The sequence below is a fragment of the Bufo gargarizans genome, chromosome 11 (assembly GCF_014858855.1).
Source record: "Bufo gargarizans isolate SCDJY-AF-19 chromosome 11, ASM1485885v1, whole genome shotgun sequence".
Taxonomy (NCBI): Eukaryota; Metazoa; Chordata; class Amphibia; order Anura; family Bufonidae; genus Bufo; species Bufo gargarizans.
The window spans coordinates 42,083,715-42,106,977 of record NC_058090.1 but is presented as its reverse complement, the minus strand read 5'-3'; the positions used below and the strand labels follow the sequence as shown (position 1 = coordinate 42,106,977).

The following is a 23,263-nucleotide window of genomic DNA, read 5'->3' as shown; positions in this document are numbered from 1 at the left end:
GCATCTGATGGGTTAAAAAGCTGGGACTGGAGTTATCTTAGATTCCAGGCTGTGTAATACAGTTGGCACCGGCAGTGCATTAAGTGGACTCTGCTCCTAAGCCTACACACCCTTGTGACCAATGACATACACTCACCTAAAGAATTATTAGGAACACCATACTAATACGGTGTTGGACCCCCTTTTGCCTTCAGAACTGCCTTAATTCTACGTGGCATTGATTCAACAAGGTGCTGATAGCATTCTTTAGAAATGTCGGCCCATATTGATAGGATAGCATCTTGCAGTTGATGGAGATTTGAGGGCTGCACATCCAGGGCACGAAGCTCCCGTTCCACCACATCCCAAAGATGCTCTATTGGATTGAGATCTGGTGACTGTGGGGGCCAGTTTAGTACAGTGAACTCATTGTCATGTCCAAGAAACCAATTTGAAATGATTCGAGCTTTGTGACATGGTGCATTATCCTGCTGGAAGTAGCCATCAGAGGATGGGTACATGGTGGTCATGAAGGGATGGACATGGTCAGAAACAATGCTCAGGTAGCCCGTGGCATTTAAACGATGGCCAATTGGCACTAAGGGGCCTAAAGTGTGCCCAGAAAACATCCCCCACACCATTACACCACCACCACCAGCCTGCACAGTGGTAACAAGGCATGATAGATACATGTTCTCATTCTGTTTACGCCAAATTCGGACTCTACCATTTGAATGTCTCAACAGAAATCGAGACTCATCAGACCAGGCAACATTTTTCCAGTCTTCAACAGTCCAATTTTGGTGAGCTCGTGCAAATTGTAGCCTTTTTTTTTTCCTATTTGGAGTGGAGACGAGTGGTACCCGGTGGGGTCTTCTGCTGTTGTAGCCCACCTTTCTTTCCCATTCTGACATTCAGTTTGGAGTTCAGGAGATTGTCTTGACCAGGACCACAACCCTACATGCATTGAAGCAACTGCCATGTTATTGGTTGACTAGATAATCGCATTAATGAGAAATAGAACAGGTGTTCCTAATAATTCTTTAGGCGAGTGTATATTAGTATTATTGGTCTTTAAAGGGGTTGTCCCATCTCACCTCCTCAGGGCTGCTTCTTCTGGGGGGAGGATACTTTTGTTCACATTGACAGCATAGGCATGAGGCAATTTAATAATGTCCCTGCACAATTTTTGTCTGTGTCTGCAAGTTCTCGATGCTACTGAATAAGTATTTTCATTAGCCGCATCAGTGCTAGCTCAGTGGAATAGCTCCAGGGTTAATGTGCATGCCCTGAAGCTGTTCTACTGAAACTTGAGAGGCTGGTGTGAGGTGGCAGCACAGAAGCTGTAAATGTTCCCTGCGCTGCACAAGTGCAGGCAGCACTGCTATACTGCAGTTGTGGCGGTATCACCAGACTGGGCATTATTAAAGGAAGGTACAAGAAAGAAGAAAGTAGCTAAAAGTTGGTACTCCCACTTATACAACGCAATTTGGTGAGCTTATTTTCATTTAGGCTACAGGATGGGACCTAATCAGTAGGATACTAATAACCCTTTAAGGGGTTAATAGCAGATGGAGCTCAGATTTTGTTATACAGGATTCAGAAATCGTCTGCATGTACACAGATTTTAAAACACGCTGGATGTCTGCATGCACTAGTAGAAGGTGCTAAGGAGCCTACTGCATACGGTCACAATTATTTAGTGCAATGTAGAACATTATATGGTTCCCTCCCTCTAATGGTGGATAGTTCCCAATATGACCACGATAAAAGGTAAAGACTTATACAAACAGATGAATCCTAGCAAAGAAAATGTAAAGCCATAATCGACTTGCGCTTCATGCAAATTTAATAGGTTATTGGAGTTTTAAAAAAAAATAGGAAGGGAGGAAATGTGATTAAAACAACAACAGAATGCATACTAATCTGTTCAAACCCCTCCGTTTCAGCATCACTGCACTGACCCTTCCAGCCAGGGTTTGATTGCTGTCAATCACTGGCCTCAGCAGTCTTGTCTGATATACCGCTAAGGCCATTGACTGGCTACACCAATCACACGCGGTATACTGTATGAGCATGTCACCGATGCAGTCATGTAAACAAAGCACAGCCAGGAGGATCGGAGAGGCTGGGGTTAAAACAGGTATCTATTCTTTAGACATCTTCCTTGCTTTTTTTTTTTTTTTAACTCGGACAACACCTTTATTTATAACAATATAAATGGCTACTTTGCTACTATTAAAAGGGATTGTGCCATATGATATACTGTTGGCATATCTTTAGGGTATGCCACCAATGTCATATAGGTGCGGGTTCCACCTTTGGGGTCTATACCTATTTCTAGAACTGGGACCCCAAAGTGGGGTGAGGGGTTCAGCAGCTATTTTCAGAAGTCCTATAGAAGTGAATGGAGAGCTCACCATGCACGCATGGCCGCCTCTCTATTCACCTCTATGGGACTACCGGAAGTAGCCGAGTCAGCGCTCGCTATTTTCTGAACTCCCAAAGAAGTGAATGGAAAGTGGTCGCACTTGCATGGTTTGCTTATGTTTACTTTGGAGGTTCCCATTCTAGAGATAGGTCCCACTTTGGGACTTCAACTTTTGGGGGTCTAATCCCCTTTACAATGCATTCCAATACTTCTGTATTGGAATGCATTAGCTGTATGAGTAATACAGTGTGTATTACTCGTACAGGTTCCTGCCTATGAGATCCAGGGGGCTGGATCTTAAAGGCTCGCCACCGGAAGTCAGCGCCGATGCCTAAGGAAGGCATCACGCTGCCTTCCTTGCCATCGGGCACCACCGCCCGCCGAAACCTGTAAAAGCCGCAAACCGCAGAGTTACAGGACCCCCCCCCCCCCCCCCCCGGTGCATTGTCCCCAGGTGCCTGCTCAATGATTTGAGCAGGCACCTTGTTCCGATCACCGCCCGCCGCGCAGCGGTGATCGGAACTACAGATGACATACCGGTACGTCATGTGTCCTTAAGTGCCGGGACATCATGCCGTACCGGTACGTCATGTGTCTGCAACAGGTTAAAGGGGTGGGCCATCATACAGTACTAGATGCACATTTACTGGGAACAGCACATACATGTAATAGACGCCAATTTTTTATGGTTTAACATGCCCAATTTATGTTTACTAGCAGATCATCTTACTTGCTTGCTGTCGCAGCAGTCTCAAAGTAGAGTTGTTGCGATACCAAAATTTTGATTCGGTTTCGATACCATAAAAAAGTATTGCGATACTCGATACCACGCGAAAAAAATAAAAAATAAAAAGGCACGTGCATTCCGCATTTTAAAAAATGGCGAATCGCGCAATTTTTTTTTTACATTTTAAAAGTTTGGACTTTTCGGACGTGGCGATGTTTATATATTTTATATGTAAAATTGGGAAAGGGGGCGATTTATACGTAATATTTTGGTGTGTTTTTTAAGCCTTTTTTTTTTTTTTTTACAGTTTATTTAATAACTATCCTGGGATCTTCTAATCCCTTGTCCTATTCACCCTAATCGAGATCTATTAGGGTGAATAGACTTCACACTCTCCCTGCTGCCCTGTGCATAGTACACACAGCAGCAGAGAGATTACCATGGCAGCCAGGGCTTCCGTAGTGTCCTGGCTGTAACCGATCGGATCCACAGGATTACACTGCTGGGGCTCCGATCAGAAGCTGCCACTGCCACCAATGAGGAGGAGGGGACCCTGTGGCCACTGCCACTAATGATTATAATACTGGGGGGGTTGAGTGGGGGAGGGGACACTGCGCCACCAATGATAATTAACAATTAATACAGGAGGCGGGTACTGGCAGCAGATCAGCGGCAGTTAACCCCTCAGGTGCCGCACCTGAGGGGTTAACTGCCGCTGATCACAGCTCCCTGTCAGAGGCAGGATGTTGGCTATGCAATTAAAAGTTAAAGACCACCTTATATAGGTTCAGACTTTGTTAAGCAGCAGGCTACACAGAGCGGAGCCCATTACAGTCTCCTGCAGTCCTGCTCCATATGCTAATTACTATCGGAGCGATGGGGAGGAGACAGCAGCTTCTCTAGTCCAATCGCAGCGCAGGGAGAAGGAGCGCCCACTAGAGAAGCTGCTGTCTCCTCCCCATCGCTCTGATAGTAATTAGCATATGGAGCAGGACTGCAGGAGACTGTAATAGGGCACATGCGCACAGCGGGCGAACGGAGCGGCGCCCAGGAATAATAGTAAGTACTGGGACATCCCTGGGCGCCGCTCTGTGTAGCCTAATACTTAAAGTCCGGACCCCCGAAAAGTACTATAATTGGTGGCGCAGTGCGCCCTCCCCTCCTCAGCCCCACTGGTGGAAGCGGCACAGGGGGAGGGAGAGACTGCTTCCTTCTCCCCTGTGCTGATGAGGGAACATGAGCGCGCTGACAGCAGCGCACTCATTTTCTGTGATACTAGACTGCGTAGGAAGCGCAGGCCAGTATCTAAAAAATGGAAATCCCGGTATCGTACCGATACCAGGACAAAAGTATTGATTGGGTATCGAAATTTCGATACCCGCAACAACCCTATCTCAAAGTGGCTGCTAATGCGCGGACCTGTAAATCAGCGACCTTTATTCACTCACACTGGGGACTGACAGAGAAACTACCACAAGTTCAGTCTGTCCCCAGTGTAAGTAATGCTAGTAATATATAGTGGCCGTCTCTTTTAACGTTTGTCCTATCTTTATATAACCGAAGATGTATTCTTTAGTTATTTTGCAACTAAACCATCACTACAAAGCCTCATTAACCTGAAGAGAATGATACAAATACAAACCGATTGCAAAAAAGTTGGGACACTATACAAATCGTGAATAAAAACTGAATGCAATGATGCGGAGGCGCCAACTTCTAATATTTTATTCAGAATAGAACATAAATCACGGAACAAAAGTTTAAACTGAGAAAATGTACCATTTTAAGTGAAAAATATGTTGAATCAGAATTTCATGGTGTCAACAGATCCCCAAAAAGTTGGGACAAGGCCATTTTCACCACTGTGTGGCATCTCCCCTTCTTACAACACTCAACAGACGTCTGGGGACCGAGGAGACCAGTTTCTCAAGTTTAGAAATAGGAATGCTCTCCCATTCTTGTCTAATACAGGCCTCTAACTGTTCAATCGTCTTGGGCCTTCTTTGTTGCACCTTCCTCTTTATGATGCGCCAAATGTTCTCTATAGGTGAAAGATCTGAACTGCAGACTGGCCATTTCAGTACCCGGATCCTTCTTCCTACGCAGCCATGATGTTGTGATTGATGCAGAATGTGGTCTGGCATTATCTTGTTGAAAAAATGCAGGGTCTTCCCTGAAAGAGATGATGTCTGGATGGGAGCATATGTTGTTCTAGAACCTGAATATATTTTTCTGCATTGATGGTGCCTTTCCAGACATGCAAGCTGCCCATGCCACACGCACTCATGCAACCCCATACCATCAGAGATGCAGGCTTCTGAACTGAGCGTTGATAACAACTTGGGTTGTCCTTGTCCTCTTTGGTCCGGATGACATGGCGTCCCAGATTTCCAAAAAGAACTTTGAATCGTGACTCGTCTGACCACAGAACAGTCTTCCATTTTGCCACACTCCATTTTAAATGATCCCTGGCCCAGTGAAAACGCCTGAGCTTGTGGATCTTGCTTAGAAATGGCTTCTTCTTTGCACTGTAGAGTTTCAGCTGGCAACGGCGGATGGCACGGTGGATTGTGTTCACTGACAATGCTTTCTGGAAGTATTCCTGAGCCCATTCTGTGATTTCCTTTACAGTAGCATTCCTGTTTGTGGTGCAGTGTCGTTTAAGGGCCCGGAGATCACGGGCATCCAGTATGGTTTTACGGCCTTGACCCTTACGCACAGAGATTGTTCCAGATTCTCTGAATCTTCGGATGATGTTATGCACAGTTGATGATGATAGATGCAAAGTCTTTGCAATTTTTCGCTGGGTAACACCTTTCTGATATTGCTCCACTATCTTTCTGCGCAACATTGTGGGAATTGGTGATCCTCTACCCATCTTGGCTTCTGAGAGACACTGCCACTCTGAGAAGCTCTTTTTATACCCAATCATGTTGCTAATTGACCTAATTAGTGTTAATTGGTCTTCCAGCTCTTCGTTATGCTCAAATTTACTTTTTCTAGCCTCTTACTGCTACTTGTCCCAACTTTTTGGGGATTTGTTGACACCGTGAAAATTTGAATCAACGTATTTTTCCTTTAAATGATACATTTACTCGGATTAAACGTTTGATCTGTCATCTACGTTCTATTACAAATAAAATATTGACATTTGCCATCTCCACATCATTGCATTCAGTTTTTTTTCACAATTTGTTTAGTGTTCCAACTTTTTGGGAATCCGGTTTGTTGATAATAAAGAACTTACTTTACGACAATTGAGAGTTTCTGATAGACGATCAATAAAACTTTCCAGTTCTGCAATTTCCACTCCTTCCTCAATATAACGTGGCCCAAGAGCAATGCACAGAATTTCCTAGGAAACAAACAGAGTACAAAATGTAATTCAGTCAATGCTTTGGCCAACTTATATCCATAGAACTGAAGTATCTGTATTTTGTTCTGTACGGATTTATTGTTTAATAACTCATCGTTAATGACGAATGTAAATGTCACAGCCTGTGAATACTTGTTGTGCCATGGAGATCAGAAGAATCAACGCTACAAGAGGTCTGTATATTTTTGTGGTGGGTGCTCCCTAGGGAGGCCTACAGTACAAACTCCTGAAGGGGAATTCCGGACTTAAAGAGGACCTTTCATCGGTCCAAACATTGTAAGATAACTATCAGGCTGTGTAGAGCGGCGCCCCGGGATCTTACTGCACTTACTATTATTCCGGGGGCCGCTCCGTGTCTCCCCGATATTTTCGCTGACTTGGTTATACTGGGAGGAGTCTGCCCTGTTTCTCCCTGGGCGTTCTTCTCCCAGCGTAGAGCTCACAGCCTGGGAGAAAAAAATAACTCAGAGGCTGTGAGCTCTGTGCTGCGATTGGACAGCGCTACAGCCTGGGAGAAGGAGACGCCCAGGGAGAAACAGGCAATCAGGCTCCCAGTATAACCAAATCAGCGAAAATATCGGGAGACATAGCAGGAGAACGGAGCGGCGTCCCTGAATAACAGTAAGTGCAGCGAGATCCCGGGGCGCCGCTCTACACAGCCTGATAGTTATCTTACAATGTTTGGACCGACGAAAGGTCCTCTTTAAATGGGTTGTCCGCTTTCAAAAAGAAACTGGACAACTCAGGTGGTTGACCTGTAATAAGGAATAGATGATTACTTACCTGAAAGATTCCACACTGCACCTCCATTTCTCTCTACAGGGCTGTTTTCTTGACTGCAGCAGTGACGTCACATTGACAACACACGACTGTGTAGCCAATCACAGCAGGGGGGGGGGGGCAGTGATTGGCTGCAGGGGTCACTTGTTGTCAGTGTGATATCACCACTTCAACCGAACAATAGAGCCCTAATCGGAGAACAGGCAGTGGCGCAGGATAAATAATCGAATCTATTAAAAGTTGTCTAGTTCAGTGTTTCCCAACCAGTGTTCCTCCAGCTGTTGCAAAACTACAACTCCCAGCATGCCTGGACAGCCTTTGGCTGTGCGGGCATGCTGGGAGTTGTAGTTTTGCAACAGCTGGAGGCACACTGGTTGGGAAACACTGGTCTAATTAACTCTCGAAACCAGACAACCCATTTAATACAAAAACAATAAACAAATTTACAGACTCCAGCACTCACTTTTTCTTGAAGTATCAAGTTCTCCGGCTTTATTTATCAAAAGTGCACAGGTATTACAAGGTTCAATTCTCTTAGGTGTAGGCTATTAATACAGTGCTTTTGCTGCACATCTGATTAAAAAGCAAATCTGCATGACATATGAGTATCCCTGAACGCTGGCTGTCAAATAATGTATGCACATAGTGCTCATGACTGATGGGGGAGAATACAGCAACAAGAGTAGAACTGAAAACCACACTTACCTTTACCTCTATAACAAGCACAGAAGGGAGTGTTACTCTGTGCTCACAGCCTTCCCGGCACCCCTTCTTCACGTCCGTACCTACTGAGGATATTGTACTTTGTGCCTTTACCATGTGATTTAACGTAGCCTTTACCTCCCTCCTAATTAATACTGTAGCAGACAGAATGGTACAAGATTAGTAATCTTAACACACACACACACATATATACATATATATATATATATATATATACACACACACATATACATATATATATAATTTCATTTATGGTAGACGTTGATGAAGATACCTGAGATGTTTGTATTCAACCATGTGCATGCCTTCTCTATTGCCAAGGACACAGCAATTTCTTCAGCACTACGCAGAACCTAGTGTATGAAAATAAGATGCAATGAATGGCTGCAATTTAGTCCCTTCATAAGTAAGGAGACACAAATATTTTGCTTCCAATATGTCTAAATAATGTACCAAGTTTGCAAACAGCCATTACTATAAATCTAATTAATCCTGTATCTCCATTGTTACAAACTACAAACTAACCCTGTTGTAGTCTGATCCTGCAGTCACATTACTCCTCCTCTTTTTATTAACTTGCCGAGCACTGGAGCATTATCTTTGGTCACCTCAAGTCCGTAGTACATACATACAATAATCACAGGCCTCTGAGCGGTATTTTCCCACAGAAATTATAGCTGGTAAGAGAAGCAAGGAGCATACAAAGAGTACAGCTTTGCAGCACCTGACTATAAGATGCACCCCAGGTTTAGACAATAGAAAATTAGAAAAACATGTTCTACTTATTAAACATTCCCTGCTCTGCTACATACACAGCTCTGCTACATACACACCAGACAAACACAGCACCTCTATACAGCGGATATAATATATATACATACAGCTCTGCTACACAGATGGCATATATACACAGCTCCCTCTCTCACACACAGTCTTTAAAGAGGTCTTTAAAGAGGACCTTTCATCAGTTTAGCCCTAGTCTAATTATGGTCTTCCCTTATACAGGAGCCCCCACTGATGCTATGGCACCTCCCCCCCAAAGACCCCCCTGTTCGTCCGCATTTCGGCGCCTTATATTATAATAAGCCGACTGTTATACTAGGCGGAGACTTGCAGTTTCGCTGGGGGCGGTTCTCTTCTCCCGGCTGTGAGCGCATCGAATCAGAGCGCACCGCTCTTAGCCAGGGAAGAGCTCAATCACCCTGGCTAAGAGCGGTGCGCTCTGATTGGATGCGCTCACAGCCAGGGAGAAGAGAACCGCCACCAGCGAAACTGAGTCTCCGCCTAGTATACCCGAGTCGCTTATTATAATGTAAGGTGCCAAAATCAACGGTGACTTAGAAAAAATAGCATTGTTTTTAGTTTACATCTTCCTGTTATCAATGGAACATTTTATATCACTGGTCAAAAATTAATTTTCAATTACAAAGCGAGAAAAATGCATTCATCACAATTGCATCAACTGCAATGTAAAAATGCCAAGCTATCTTTCCAAATGGTAAGTGTTTTTAAGTGTGTGTGTATATATAAATATGTATATATAATATTATCCATAACATGTTACTTCAGCAGGTGATGAAGAAATCCTATGTTAATCCACTATTAACATAAATCTACCCACACATTTAGACGTCTCCTCAGGTAGCAGCATTCTGACAGCCTCTGGAGCCTTTTTCTTGCAGTATCTACAAAGAATGAGTGAATATAAAAAAGTATGCAGTATCTACAAAGAATGAGTGAATATAAAAAAGTAATCAGTTAAATAAAACTGACCTTGTTACTAGTAATTTAGCGTACTAGATAAAAAAAATTAAATAAGGCGTAATAACAGACTGACAACAGGACACAGCACATAGCAAACAAATAAAGGAGACTTGGTAAATATGACATCTTATGGCAACAGCATGCAATATTGAATTGAATATACTGCCAGTTAGAGAGAATCAAATGTCCATGAAAAAGTAACAGATCTTCCCACATGTTACCAGCACTCACTGTTTATAGCAGATAATTCATTCTCTGCCATGCTTAGCCCAAGAACAGACAACGTCTTCACTGAAGACGTTAGGAGCAAGAAGGGCTTTATTTTATTAGCCAGGGAATTAAAGAGTGGCACAAGCAACAGATTGAAATTTGTCCACTCCAGTATACATATTATGATTTACATAATATGTCTCAAAATATGCCAATGTAATGATACATAATGGGGGTTGAAGAAACGTGCCCTGTATCCCTTATCTACTAGGTTGTTATATTTTCTAACATCAAACTGATACAAATTATAGCACATAAAATCCAACAGGATGGCAGGAGCTGAAGTGCAAAACTAGATAAGCATGAAAAATATACTTACGGTTACAGAGTATGTAAAAATAAATAAAAAGATGGCACTTTCATAAAACACCAGTCCAATACATGAATCACTAAAGGAGTATGTTATGTGCTTACTCTTGGCCTCTGTGCAGAGCCTGCCGTCCATCCTCGCAGAGCTGGACACACACGCTGTCCAGCAGCCTGCTATTTTCTGCACTGTCTTCTGTCACTTTGTCCTTCAGGATGGTCTCTGCTTGTTTCACAAGATCTGCCACCAGAGTCGCCCTGAAATTAAGAAATAGTATTATTATGAAGGTTTTATTTCATACAGCAATGTCTCGGTCACATAACGTATAAAATATACCAAATTATATTGGGTATCAGACTGGCTCAATGGCTAACAGCACTGGAACCCTGGTTGTTGGGCAGACTCTTACCACATCACAAAAGCTTAGGTTAATCCTAATGTGATTGTAATGGGTATATAGTGAGTTCCGAGAATTTAATTGTGAGCTCTGTCAAATACACTGGGGTAGATTTACTACCAAATTAGTGCCAAAAAACTAGTGCATGAGCCTTGCGAAACAATTACAACTTTTGCACCTCATCGGAGGAGGGGGCATTCGGTATTATGGGAAACGGGTGTGTCTTAAATGCACCATCATGCACCTAAAATGTTCCAAAAGGGTATAACTCACTTTGAAGCTATCTTGATGCATAACATATGTTAATCCATGTACATAAGTACAAACCCTTACTTGATGTGTTTGACACAGTTGGACCCAATACGTTCAGCCACAAATTCAACGGATCTACGTAGAGATGGAGGCTGGTTATGGAAGAATGCTTGTTCCAGTTCTGCCTGTATAAAACAAAATATAAAGCTTATCACCTGATCAGTGATTTACATATAATTTACAGTTTAATCCATTTGTTTTGTAAGGGTCCTTTTACATGAGCAGATAAACAAGCAGTCTAGACTTTCAAGACTGCATTCATACAAAAATCGTGTTTTTATTTTCCTTACTGTGATCATTCATGCTATTGTTTGCCTTTCCTCCTCAGCATAAGGGCTCATGCACGCGACCGTATGTATGTATTTTGCAGTCCGACAAAACTACAGATGACATTTTTTTTTTTGAGGATTCATTGTAACAATGCCTATCCTTGTCCGCAAAACGGACAAGAATAGGACATGTTCTCTCTTTTTTGCAGGACGGCCATGAGGACATATGGAAACGGAATGCACATTGAGTCCATTCCAATTTTTTTTGCGGACCCATTGAAATGCATATGGGCCGCAAAAAAAAAACAAAAAAAAAAAAACACACACACAGAAAAAAATAAGTTCATGTGCATGACCCCCTAACGCTGATTTTACACTTCTGGGTAGCAGTACATGAACAGTCGCGGCTCCTGAAGCCCTGATGGCGACCGTGTACTGGTATACGGTCTCCATCAAGAATTTATCACTGGCACCGATTTTTAACTAGTTCTAACAGTGTGGCTACATCTCCGCTGAGCACCAATGATGACACCACCTACCAGCTAAGTATAATTTAGGTCTTCATCTTGATCTCTGTGTGCATATGTAGCTAGTTCTTTACTTCATGGAGTTGTGGGTCATGTTTGGGTGGTGCTACATTTATGCAGGGACGGACTGGGAACTCACAGTGGCCCTGGAAAAAATCTAAAAGTGGCCACATGTTGTAGGAGGGTGCAAACAGAGAACGCGGGGCAACACATGTGGAAAATACCACCCCGGCAGAACCAAATACCACAGTGCAGCACAGTATATTTTCTCAAAAGTTGTCCTTCTGTTGTGGTCATCGATTGCTGCCATTTTCTGTCCTCCTCCAGTTGTCTCTGATTAAGATACGGAGCGGGGGGGGGCTTAGGAGGTGAGATGCGACTACAGCAGTTGAATTCAGAGGGCATGTGTGGTCACACAAGGTTAATTACCGCTGAGAGCTCATTATGTACATGGCCTGCAGCAGAGAAGAGGGCTTGGGGGGCCCCTTGTGCATCGGCCCAACGGGAAATTTCCCTGTAATGTCTATGGCCAATCGGCCCATGCATTCATCTAGTGCAGGGATGCTCAAACTTCTGCCCTACTATGCCCTTCTGTAGGCTGTCCGGGAATGATGGGAGTTGTAGTTTTGCAACAGCTGGAGGGCCGCAGGTTGAGCATGCCTGATGTAGCGCATTACCTTACATATATTTCTGCATGTGTGGTTTTTATGAAGCGTGCATGACATCTGGCCCATGTTTTCTTTATTGTCAGTCCCTACCACATTTCCCATGTTTTGTGTGGGCTAGGAGGATTCTATCTTCTGTGTTTTGGTGACTATTTATATTAGGTGTACACGTTACTTGTTACGGCACTGATTCCAGTAACAAGTAGAGTTATGCTATTGTATACTACTGGTAGCCCCTGATGAACCCCACTTTATTTAGTGGGGGGGAAATGCGTTGGGAGTCAGTCATGCATTCCATATTATTCTTGACCTACTTTCCTAACTATCCATTACATTATGTTCCCTGGCTAGGATATGTGTAGAGCCTAAAAGTACAATTTTCAGCTAGCGAGAATCCTCTTCACCAGGGTGGCATTGTAGGCAGGATAGTTTAGGCGCTCTACAAGGGCGATTGGGCTGAGGGAAAGGAGACAGATATGCATACCTCCTCTGACCAGGAGGACGGATCCCTTGATGGTGAGGCCCTGGATGCGGTGAACTGGCCGCCGCTGACTCCTGCATGTTCAGTTAAGCCGCAGGGTTTCTCAACTCCGGTCCTCGGGACCCACCTACCAGTCTGGATTTGAGAATATCCCACAGAATGAATAACTGTGTTAAGTCCTGATGCATTGACACTATTTATATCACCTGCTCAATACTAAGGAAATCCTGAAAACATGACTGGTAGGTGGGTCCCGAGGACCGGAGTTGAGAAACCCTGAGTTAAGGACACAGTAGGCCCTAAGGCCGCGGCCAGTGAGGAGCCCACTTTGAAAGATATCATGGCCGCTGTGGCCAGCTGTAATAGCACCCTGAAAGTGCTCACAGTGCAAGTCAGCAGCCTGAGATCAGATGTGTCTATAATTAGACATGACCTACACAAGATTTCTGAGCGCACCTCTGAATTGGAGAAAAGGGTGTCCACGATAGAGGATGTAGTTCAGCCTTTGCAAATGGCAAAAACAACCGCTAAGGACATTGCTGCTTTGTATGCCAAAACGGATGATCTGGAGAACAGGTCCAGAAGGAATAACCTGCGGATTGTGGGGATGCCAGAAAAGGCGGAGGGGGCCAATGCCACAGAATTTGTGGAGAAATGGTTGCATCAGTTGTTCCATGAGAAAGGCCTATCTTCCCTATATGCGGTGGAGCGGGCGCACAGAGTGCCCATGCGGCCGCTCCCGTCTGGTAGGCCCCCTCGTCCGATATTGGCGAAGATTCTGCATTTCAAGGACCGGGACACTATTCTGCGGCAGTCCAGGGACAATGAGGAGATGGTCCTGAATGGGGTTAAAGTGTCCATATTCCCTGACTATTCTAATGAGGTGCAGCGGAGAAGAAGTAGATTTATGGATATAAAGAAAAGGCTAAGAGGTTTACAAGTCCAGTATGCTATTCCCTGCTAAACTGCGTGTGGTGGCTTTGGGATCCACCAGGTTTTTTGAAGGATCCGGAGGAAGCGGCGCAGTGGCTGGACGTCCACGAGCGGCAATTGAGAAGTGGGGCCCTGGACACTTGAAGGAGGCAGAGATATGGTTTCTTATGTTTATTCTATATCTGTGTTTGCACTTTAAAGAGGACCTTTCACTAATATACAAACTCAAAACTAACTATACCTGTGGGCAGAGCGGCGCCCAGGGGTCCCCCTGCACTTACTAGTATGCCTGGGCGCCGCTCCGTTCGCCCGGTATATGCTCCGGTGTCTCAGCTCCGTCTGTTGTATTGGACTGATTTTTTTGTAGGAGGCGTGTCCCTTGCTGCAGTGCTGGCCAATCGCAGCGCACAGCTCATAGCCAGGGTATGAGCTGTGCGCTGCGATTGGCCAGCACTGCAGCAAGGGACACGCCTCCTACAAAAAAAAAAATCAGTCCAATACAACAGACGGAGCTGAGACACCGGAGCATATACCGGGCGAACGGAGCGGCGCCCAGGCATACTAGTAAGTGCAGGGGGACCCCTGGGCGCCGCTCTGCCCACAGGTATAGTTAGTTTTGAGTTTGTATATTAGTGAAAGGTCCTCTTTAAGGTCGCTTTAATGTTGCACCAGTTAGGAAGTGTGTTATGCAATGCTACCGTATGGTAGATCCTGAGGAGGGAGTAGGTGGTTGGGAGTGTATAATGTATCTCAGCTGTGGGGAGGATTCTCTACCCGAGGAAATGTGTTGTAATCTGTTATGATTAGGGGTGCACCGAAATTTCGGCGGCCGAAAATATCGGCCGAGAATGCACCTAATCTGTTTCTGCCGATATTTTTACATATCGGCCGGAAATAGCGGGGAGGGACTGGGAGGAGGAGCTGGGGGCCGGTGCGTTCACTGTGCTCCGGCCCCCAGCTCCAGTAGTTATAAAATGTTGTACAATTAATAAGCATTCTATTCATTTGGCCCCCCTCTGCAGTATTACATTCAATACAGCCACATCCTACTCACAGGGCTGTGCTGGCCGGCCGGGCAGACGAGCGGCAGCGTCACGACTGACGTCACATGCCTGCACCGCCTCCTTCATTCAGAAAGTAGGCCGGGCACAAGACGTCAGTTGTGACGCTGCCGCTCCTCTGCCCGGCCGGCCAGCATTAAGATGACAGCCCTGTGAGTATGATGTGGCTGTATTGAATGTAATACTGCAGAGGGGGCCTCATGAATAGAATGCTTATTAATTGTACAACATTTTATAACTACTGGAGCTGGGGGCCGGAGCACAGTGAACGCACCGGCCCCCAGCTCCTCCTCCCAGTCCCTCCCCGCTATTTGAAATATTTTCTATTAATCTATTAATTGTACAATGGGGGCTGTGGATGGCACTGTTATGGGGTGGGGGTCTGTGGATGGCACTGTTATGGGGTGGGTGGGGGTCTGTGGATGGCACTGTTATGGGTGGGTGGGGGTCTGTGGATGGCACTGTTATGGGGTGGGTGGGGGTCTGTGGATGGCACTGTTATGAGGTGGGTGGGGGTCTGTGGATGGCACTGTTATGAGGTGGGTGGGGGTCTGTGGATGGCACTGTTATGAGGTGGGGGGGTCTGTGGATGGCACTGTTATGAGGTGGGGGGTCTGTGGATGGCACTGTTATGGGGTGGGTGGGGGTCTGTGGATGGCACTGTTATGAGGTGGGGGGGTCTGTGGATGGCACTGTTATGGGGTGGGGGGTCTTTTAAAAGTATTTGGGCAAAAAGCCATTTTCGGTTTCGGTCAAGGGGTATCCTGAATTTTCGGTTTCGGTCCAGAATTTTCATTTCGGTGCACCCCTAGTTATGATTATTATAGGTTTGGGGGCAAGTTGCTCTCGGATGGGGGGGGGGGGGGGTAGGCAGTTGAGGGGAGGGGATAGGGTCGTGAACTTTGAGTGGATGGAGTTTGAGTGGGTTGTGAGATTCAAGTATGGCTTTATGTTCTACCATGTCACAGGTGATTAGAGTTTTAAGCTGAAATGTGAGAGGGATGGCAGATGCACGGAAACGACAGTGTATTTTCTAATACTTGGGGCGGTTTCAGCCGGCTATATGTTGTCTTCAGGAAACGCATTTGATTGGTGATAATCTTCACTGGCTGAGTAAAAATTGGGTGATTCATGCGATTCATTCAACTCATTCCTCTCACTCTAGAGGTGTAAGTATGATTGTGCATAGTAGTATTAGATATGAACATTTACAGGAATGTGTGGATGCTGATGGCAGATATGTTTGTGTCGTGTGTAGGGTGGATGGGATACAGGTGGTGCTTGTGTCGGTGTACGTGCCTCCGCCGTTTGCTTCGCCATTGATAAGGGAGATTATGGATTTTGTAGCGGACTTCCCTGGGTTACCGTGGCTACTGGTTGGGGACTTCAATTGCACGCTGAATGACTCCTTAGATAGATGCCGGGTGGAAGGGTCAGGAGGTTCACCGGGGAGTGTGGCTCTAAGGAATATTATGAGTGAAATTGGTGTATATGACGTATGGAGATTACGTAACCCTAATAAGCGTGACTTCTCGTGTAGATCAGCCACGCATCACTCGCTATCGCGCATTGATTTGGCCCTTGTTAATGAGGTTATGCTGCCACTGGTTAGGGATGTTGTCTATCATCCTCGGTCGTTGTCTGACCATTCCCTGGTGCAGATTGACTTGTGCCTGGGGGTGCTCAGGCAGGGACCGAGGCTGTGGAAATGTAACTCACATTGGCTGAATGTGCTGGGCGACCTATCCGGGATTTCTCTGGAGATCAGGGAATTTTTCGCTATCAATACGGGGACGGCCTCAGTACCTGGTGTCTGGGATGCCATGAAAGCATTCTTGAGGGGAGTCCTGATGAAAGAAATTAACAAGCATAAATCTAGGTCTAGGGAGGCGGATGTTAAAGCTCATGTACTAGTGGCTGAGGCTGAGCGGGAGTTTGGTCGATCCCCTACTCTGATTAATAGTGAGGCGCTGGCGGTGGCTCAGGAGCAGCTGAGGTGTCATTTAGTGCAGGCCGCAGAAAGGAAGAGAAGTTTCTATCGCCAGAGATCTTTTGGAGAGGGTGAGAAGGTGGGTCATCTGCTGTCGGTTGTTTCCCAGGCCCAGAGAGGCTCCTCTTGTATTCAGGAATTGAGAGATGGTAGGGGGAACAGTAGTCAGGACACGAAAGGAATATTAGATATTTTGAAAAGTTTTTATATGTCTCTGTATGCTTCTACCGTCTCTAGTTCGGAGGAGGCTGTAAATGCTTTTCTGGTGGAAGCACAGTTATCGGTGCTGTCGGAAGAGGATAGAGAAAGGTTGGAGGAGCCGATTTCACTTGAAGAGTTGGAAGCAGCGCTTGGGGATATGGCGAACGGTAAGGCGCCGGGGGCTGATGGCTTACCGGTGGAGGTATATAAAAAGTTGCAGGGGATACTCCTTCCTGAATTACTTAAGGTACTTGAACACTCATTGGAGGCAGGTTCGCTACCACATTCGATGCAGGAGGCTATAATTGTGGTTATACGTAAACCTGGGAAAGATCCAAAGTTACCGGATTCCTATAGACCAATTTCGCTTCTAACGGCGGATGTGAAGCTCCTGGCGAAGGTGCTGGCGAACAGGTTGTCCAAGGTGATTCTAACCATTGTGCACCCGGATCAGACTGGTTTTATGCCTGGGAAATCGACCGCTATTAATCTCCGTAGGCTATATGCTAGTTTGAATATCCCGGCAGATAATTGTGGAGACAGGGCCTTGCTTGCTCTTGACGCCGCCAAGGCGTTTGATAGTGTGGAGTGGAACTACCTGTGGGGGGTCTTGAGTAGTGTTGAGCGAACTTCTGTTTTAAGTTCGGCGTCCGGTTAGCGGAGAATCCCGATATGGATTCCGAATTTCGTTGTGGTCCGTGGTAGCGGAATCAATAATCGGCCATTATTGATTCCGCTACCACGGACCACAACGGTATTCGGAATCCATATCGGGATTCTCCGCTAACCGGAAGCCGAACTTTAGACGCCGAACTTAAAACAGAAGTTCGCTCAACACTAGTCTTGAGAATTATGGGCTTTGGCGCGCGGTTCATTCAGTGGGTAAAGGTATTGTACTCAAGTCCCAAGGCAAGGATTAGAGCTAATGGGGGGTTGTCAGACAGTTTTGCCTTGGCTAGGGGCACCAGACAGGGATGTCCATTGTCGCCCTTGTTGTTTGCTCTTGCAATAGAGCCGCTTGCGGCTTTTATTCGCCTGTCATCAAATATTGATGGGTTTCGATATGGTGTGCTGCACAATAAAGTGGCTATGTACGCGGATGACACTCTGCTTTTTCTGGGCGATACTGGTGCATCTCTGGATGCGGCCATAGCATTGATTGATAGATTCGGGAGTTTCTCTGGGCTTCAGATAAATTGGCAGAAGTTGCTTTGATGCCAGTTGATGGACAGGACCTGTCGGGTAGGCAAGTCGATAGTTTGGTTCCTTGGGTGGATAAATTCTAATATTTAGGGCTATATATTTCACCTAGATAGTCAGAATTTGAAGACCTTAATCTGTTTTCGCTGCTGGCTACTTTTAGACTAAAGGTGAGGACATGGTGTAGACTTTCTTTCGGTGGTGGGTAGAGTGAACCTTTTGAAAATGGTAATGATGCCCCAGCTGCTTTACGTATTGAATAATGCTCCCGTGTGGATCCCACTGGATAGATTTAGGAGAATACATTCTATGTTTAGGGATCTTATTTGGAAGTATGGTCAGGCTAGGATTAGACTGGAGACGTTGCAATACCCTAAGTCTGAAGGTGGTCTGGCTGTTCCTAATGCATGGATTTATTTTTTAGCCAATGTCAGCATTTTAAGGGATGGATTAGTTTCCAATTGCCGGATATGACGGAGCAGATACTGCAACACTGGTTGGGCAGCCGGGACCTCATGGGTATTCTGGAGGGGTCGGGAATGCATGCTGGGAGTGGCAAGTTCCTCCTTATTGAGCTCATGAAAAAAGTCTGGGCAAAGGTGAAGCAGCTGAGAGGTGTAGGTGGTGTTAGTGAGCTCTCCCCAATTAGAAATAATCACCTATTGCCTGAATTCCTAGCCATGTCAGGACTCCGGAATTGGGAATCTCGTGGAGTGATGAGGATTGGCCAATTGACTGAGGGCAAGATATTTAAATCGTTCCAGAGCCTGCAGCAGGAATTCAATATACCCAGGGTATGGTTTTATAAATCTCTTCAGTTGAGGCATGCCTTTGAGGTCACGATGAGGAAAGGATGTATAATAGCTCAAATGGAGGTGGTCCATAAACTTGTTCTCCCGACGGGTTGGGGGGGGAAGAGGAACTGATATCACAGGTATACACTCTCCTAATAGATAAATTCTTGGAAGGATTTCCGCTTTCAAGGATGAAGAAGTGGGAGGCTGACCTGGGGGATATCTCTAATAAGTGGAATGACATACTAGATGGAGTCCCCAAAATGTCCCTGAGCGAACAGGGCAAGCTGTCCCAATTATACATTATTCATAGAGTGTATAAAAAGCCAGTGTTCCTAAACAAGGTTGGAGTAAGAATGGATGACAAGTGTCCGAAGTGTATGGAAGATGGCGCGGATCTGCTGCATATGCTTTGGTCTTGTCCGGTAATAGGTAACTACTGGGAAGGAGTACTGAACATGATCAACAGTAAAATGATGCTGAGAATTCAAAAAGATCCCAAGGTGTGTGTATTGGGGTATGTGTCTGAGATTGGAGGGACTGAAATGGTTAGGGTAGCGGTGGGGAGGTTGTTGTATGTGGCCAGGAAACTGGTGGCTCTGAGGTGGATTCAGGGAAGTCCGCCCACACTGGATGAGTTTGTGCGGAAGGTGCATGACATGCTGGTGCTGGAAAAAGGGGTGTTTGTGAAGAGGGGTTGTCCTCAGAAATTCGAGAAACTATGGAGTGATTGGTTATCTCATACTCATGTAGTTATTTAGGCTCGAAATGGGTTCACGACTTGTTTATGGGAGAAGAGTATTAGAGGATGTTAGGATAAATGCATCTTTTGTCTTAAGTTTGGACTTACATGTATACAAGATATGTACAGCTATATGACGAGATTGTGTGAAGTTAGTATTGGATATTGCTGTACACTGATTTCACATTTTGAAAGGATAAGAAAAGGACAATGTAATGTTTTGGAATATGTTGCATTTATTGGATCAATAAAAACGATTTGATAAAAAAAAATATATATATAAACAAAAAATAAATAAATACAGATGATACTGCAATAAAAAGGGTACTCAAACAGCTCCGTAGACAAAATATATTGTAAAAAAAAGTACCGTATTTTTCGGCGTATAAGACGCACCTAGGTTTTTGGGGAGGAAAATAAGAAAAAAAATATTTTTAACCAAAAGGTGTGCTGTGGGTTTGGAACTAGGTGGTCTGTGGATGGCACTATTACTGGGGATCTGTGGATGACGGACACTGTTATGGGGGGATCTGTGGATGACGGACACTGTTATGGGGGGATCTGTAGATGACGGACACTGTTATGGGGGGATCTGTGGATGACTGACACTGTTATGGGGGGATCTGTGGATGACGGACACTTATGGGGGGATCTGTAGATGACGGACACTTATGGGGGGATCTGTGGATGACTGACACTGTTATGGGGGGATCTGTGGATGACGGACACTTATGGGGGGATCTGTGGATGACGGACACTGTTATGGGGGGAACTGTGGATGACGGACACTGTGGGGGGGATCTGTGGATGACGGACACTTATGGGGGGATCTGTGGATGACGGACACTGTTATGGGGGGAACTGTGGATGACGGACACTGTTATGGGGGGAACTGTGGATGACGGACACTGTTATGGGGGGATCTGTGGCTTTCACTGTTACAGGGGGATCTGTGGCTTTCACTGTTACAGGGGGATCTGTGGCTGGCACTGTTACAGGGGGGGATCTGTGGATGGCACTGTTATACATGTGTCATCCACAGACCCTCCCAGCCCATAACTGTGCCATCCACAGATCCCCCGCCGCTCCTGTATACTAATATAATATGTCTTATTCAATTAATAGTTATTAAATACGCCTCTTTATTCCTAAAAGTACCTTAAATCCGAAGCGCTTCAGTACAATGCCGGCAGGCCGGGCAGCCGGCGCGTCACTCACTGACGTCACTTGCCTGCGCCGTCCTGCTTCATTCATAAAGTAGGCGGCGCAGGCACGTGACATCAGGGAGTTACGCTGCCGCCCGCCCAGCCTGCATACTACTGAAGCGCTAAGGATTTAAGGTACTATTAGGCATAAAGGGGCATATTTAATAACCATTCATTGAATATGACATATTTTATTAGTACACCGGAGCGGCGGGGCGGGCCTTTAGTACAGTGACTGCACCGCCCCGCCGCTATTGCCGGCCCCAGCTCCTCCTCCCAGTCCCTCCCCGAGTCCTCGCTCTCTTTACATCGCTGCCAGCGATGTAAAACTGACTGCATTCGCCGTATAAGACGCAGGGGCATTTCTCCCCCATTTTGGGGGAAGAAAAAGTGCGTCTTATACGGCGAAAAAAGGAGATTTTTGTGAAACTCACCTGTAAAATCTTTTTCTCGTCTTTTCCATTGGGGGACACAGACCATGGGTATAGCTTAGAGGTATTAGTAGGAGGGACACTATGCAAATGAAAGAGCTCCTCCTCCTCGGGCTATACCCCCAGACTCCACCAGGAGGAACTCAGGCGTTGCACAAGCAGTAGGAGAAGGAGCAAGAAAAAATCATGGAAACCATCGGACCAAGCCATAAGGTCCAACCAGAAACAGAAAAACTGAACTAAAGACCCCTCCTGCAACAGGAATAATGGGTGGGAGCTGTGTCCCCCAATGGAAAAGACGAGAAAAAGATTTTACAGGTGAGTTTCACAAAAATCTCCTTTTCTCGTGCTTTTTTCCATTGGGGGACACAGACCATGGGACGTCCAAAAGCAGTCCATGGGGTGGGAAAAAATATCAGCACCGCCAGGAGGAACGCCCCAACGGTCAAACAGGAACCACAGCCTGCAAAACCCTGCGGCCAAAGCCGCATCAGCCGAAGCCAGTGAATGCAACTGACAAAAATTTGCAAAGGTATGCAAGGACGACCAGGTGGCCGCCGTACACAGCTGAGACGCAGAGGCACGACTGCGTCTTGCCCAGGAAGCCCCCTCCGCCCCAATGGAGTGAGCGGCAATTCTAGCCGGGGGAACTCCACCACAAGCGTGACAAGCCGCGGAAATAGCCAAGCAGATCCAGAGCGCCAAGAACGGCGGACGGAAGCAGTAGCCGCGAGACACACCTTCAGGACCCATACAACATCCAGGGAATGCAGAGTGCGTTCCTTGGGGTTAGCCGGAGAAGGACAAAAGGAAGGCAGGACAAGATCCTCATCAAGGCGGAAGGGAGAGACCACCCTGGGCAAAAAGAAGGGGACTGGACGGAGCACAACTTAATCCTGGAGGAAAACCATTAAGGCTCCTGACAGGAAAGAGCGGCCAGCTTCGACACCAGTCTGACCTAAAAGCTCGTGATGGGACGTGAACTCACAGCCACTGCATAATAGCCCAGAACTTTAATCACTACGCTATGTAGCTGTATCAGAAGCTATGGTCACAAGGAAGTCCAGATGAGAACAGTCAGAGAGACCCTCCTCAAAGGCTCGAAGGGAGCCGACTGCAGAGCGCGCAGAACCAAATTGAGATCCCAAGGAGACAAAGGGGGAACATACGGGGAACCGAATGCGCCACCCCCGAAGAAAGGTCACCACCGGACCCTTAAGAGCAAGGGACCTCTGACGGCCCGCGCCGAAACCTGACCTTACAGGGAACTAAGCGACAGTCCCTGCACAAGCCCAGACTGAAGAAAAGACAGTACCATCAAGATGGAAAACCGAAGGGGGGGGAACCCCGAACCCTCAAAAAAGGATAGGAAGGCCATCCAGGTACGATAGTAAATCCGGGAGGAAGAAGACTTCCCCGGACTGATCATGGTCCTAACCACTGAATCCGAGAACCCCATCTTTATCAGGATGGCGGTTTCAACAGTCACGCCGGTAAACGAAGAGACCGCAAATTCCGGCGGAAGAACGGGCCCTGAGACAGTAAGTCCTGTCCGTCGGGAAGAGGCCATGGGGCGTCCGCCAGCAACCGAGCCACGTCCGAAAAAGCGGGGAGGCCACTCTGGGGTGATGAGAACGGTCGGAGTCCCTTCCGCCTCGAACTGGCGTAGACCCTTTGGCAGGAGAGGAAAACAGAGGA

At 46.2% G+C, this 23,263-nt stretch overlaps 1 protein-coding gene across 1 annotated transcript in view; it reads right to left on the bottom strand.

Annotated features, from left to right (window-relative positions):
- CDAN1 (codanin 1) overlaps positions 1–23,263 on the bottom strand; it is a 104,398-nt gene that overhangs the window by 6,822 nt on the left and 74,313 nt on the right. Inside the window, exons 19-24 of the mRNA XM_044271939.1 lie at positions 11,088–11,191; positions 10,465–10,614; positions 9,638–9,701; positions 8,291–8,369; positions 7,999–8,150; positions 6,385–6,492 (exon numbers count right to left, since the gene is read on the bottom strand). Of these exons, the coding sequence (XP_044127874.1) occupies positions 6,385–6,492; positions 7,999–8,150; positions 8,291–8,369; positions 9,638–9,701; positions 10,465–10,614; positions 11,088–11,191 (657 nt within the window). The remainder of the gene's footprint in view (positions 1–6,384; positions 6,493–7,998; positions 8,151–8,290; positions 8,370–9,637; positions 9,702–10,464; positions 10,615–11,087; positions 11,192–23,263) is intronic.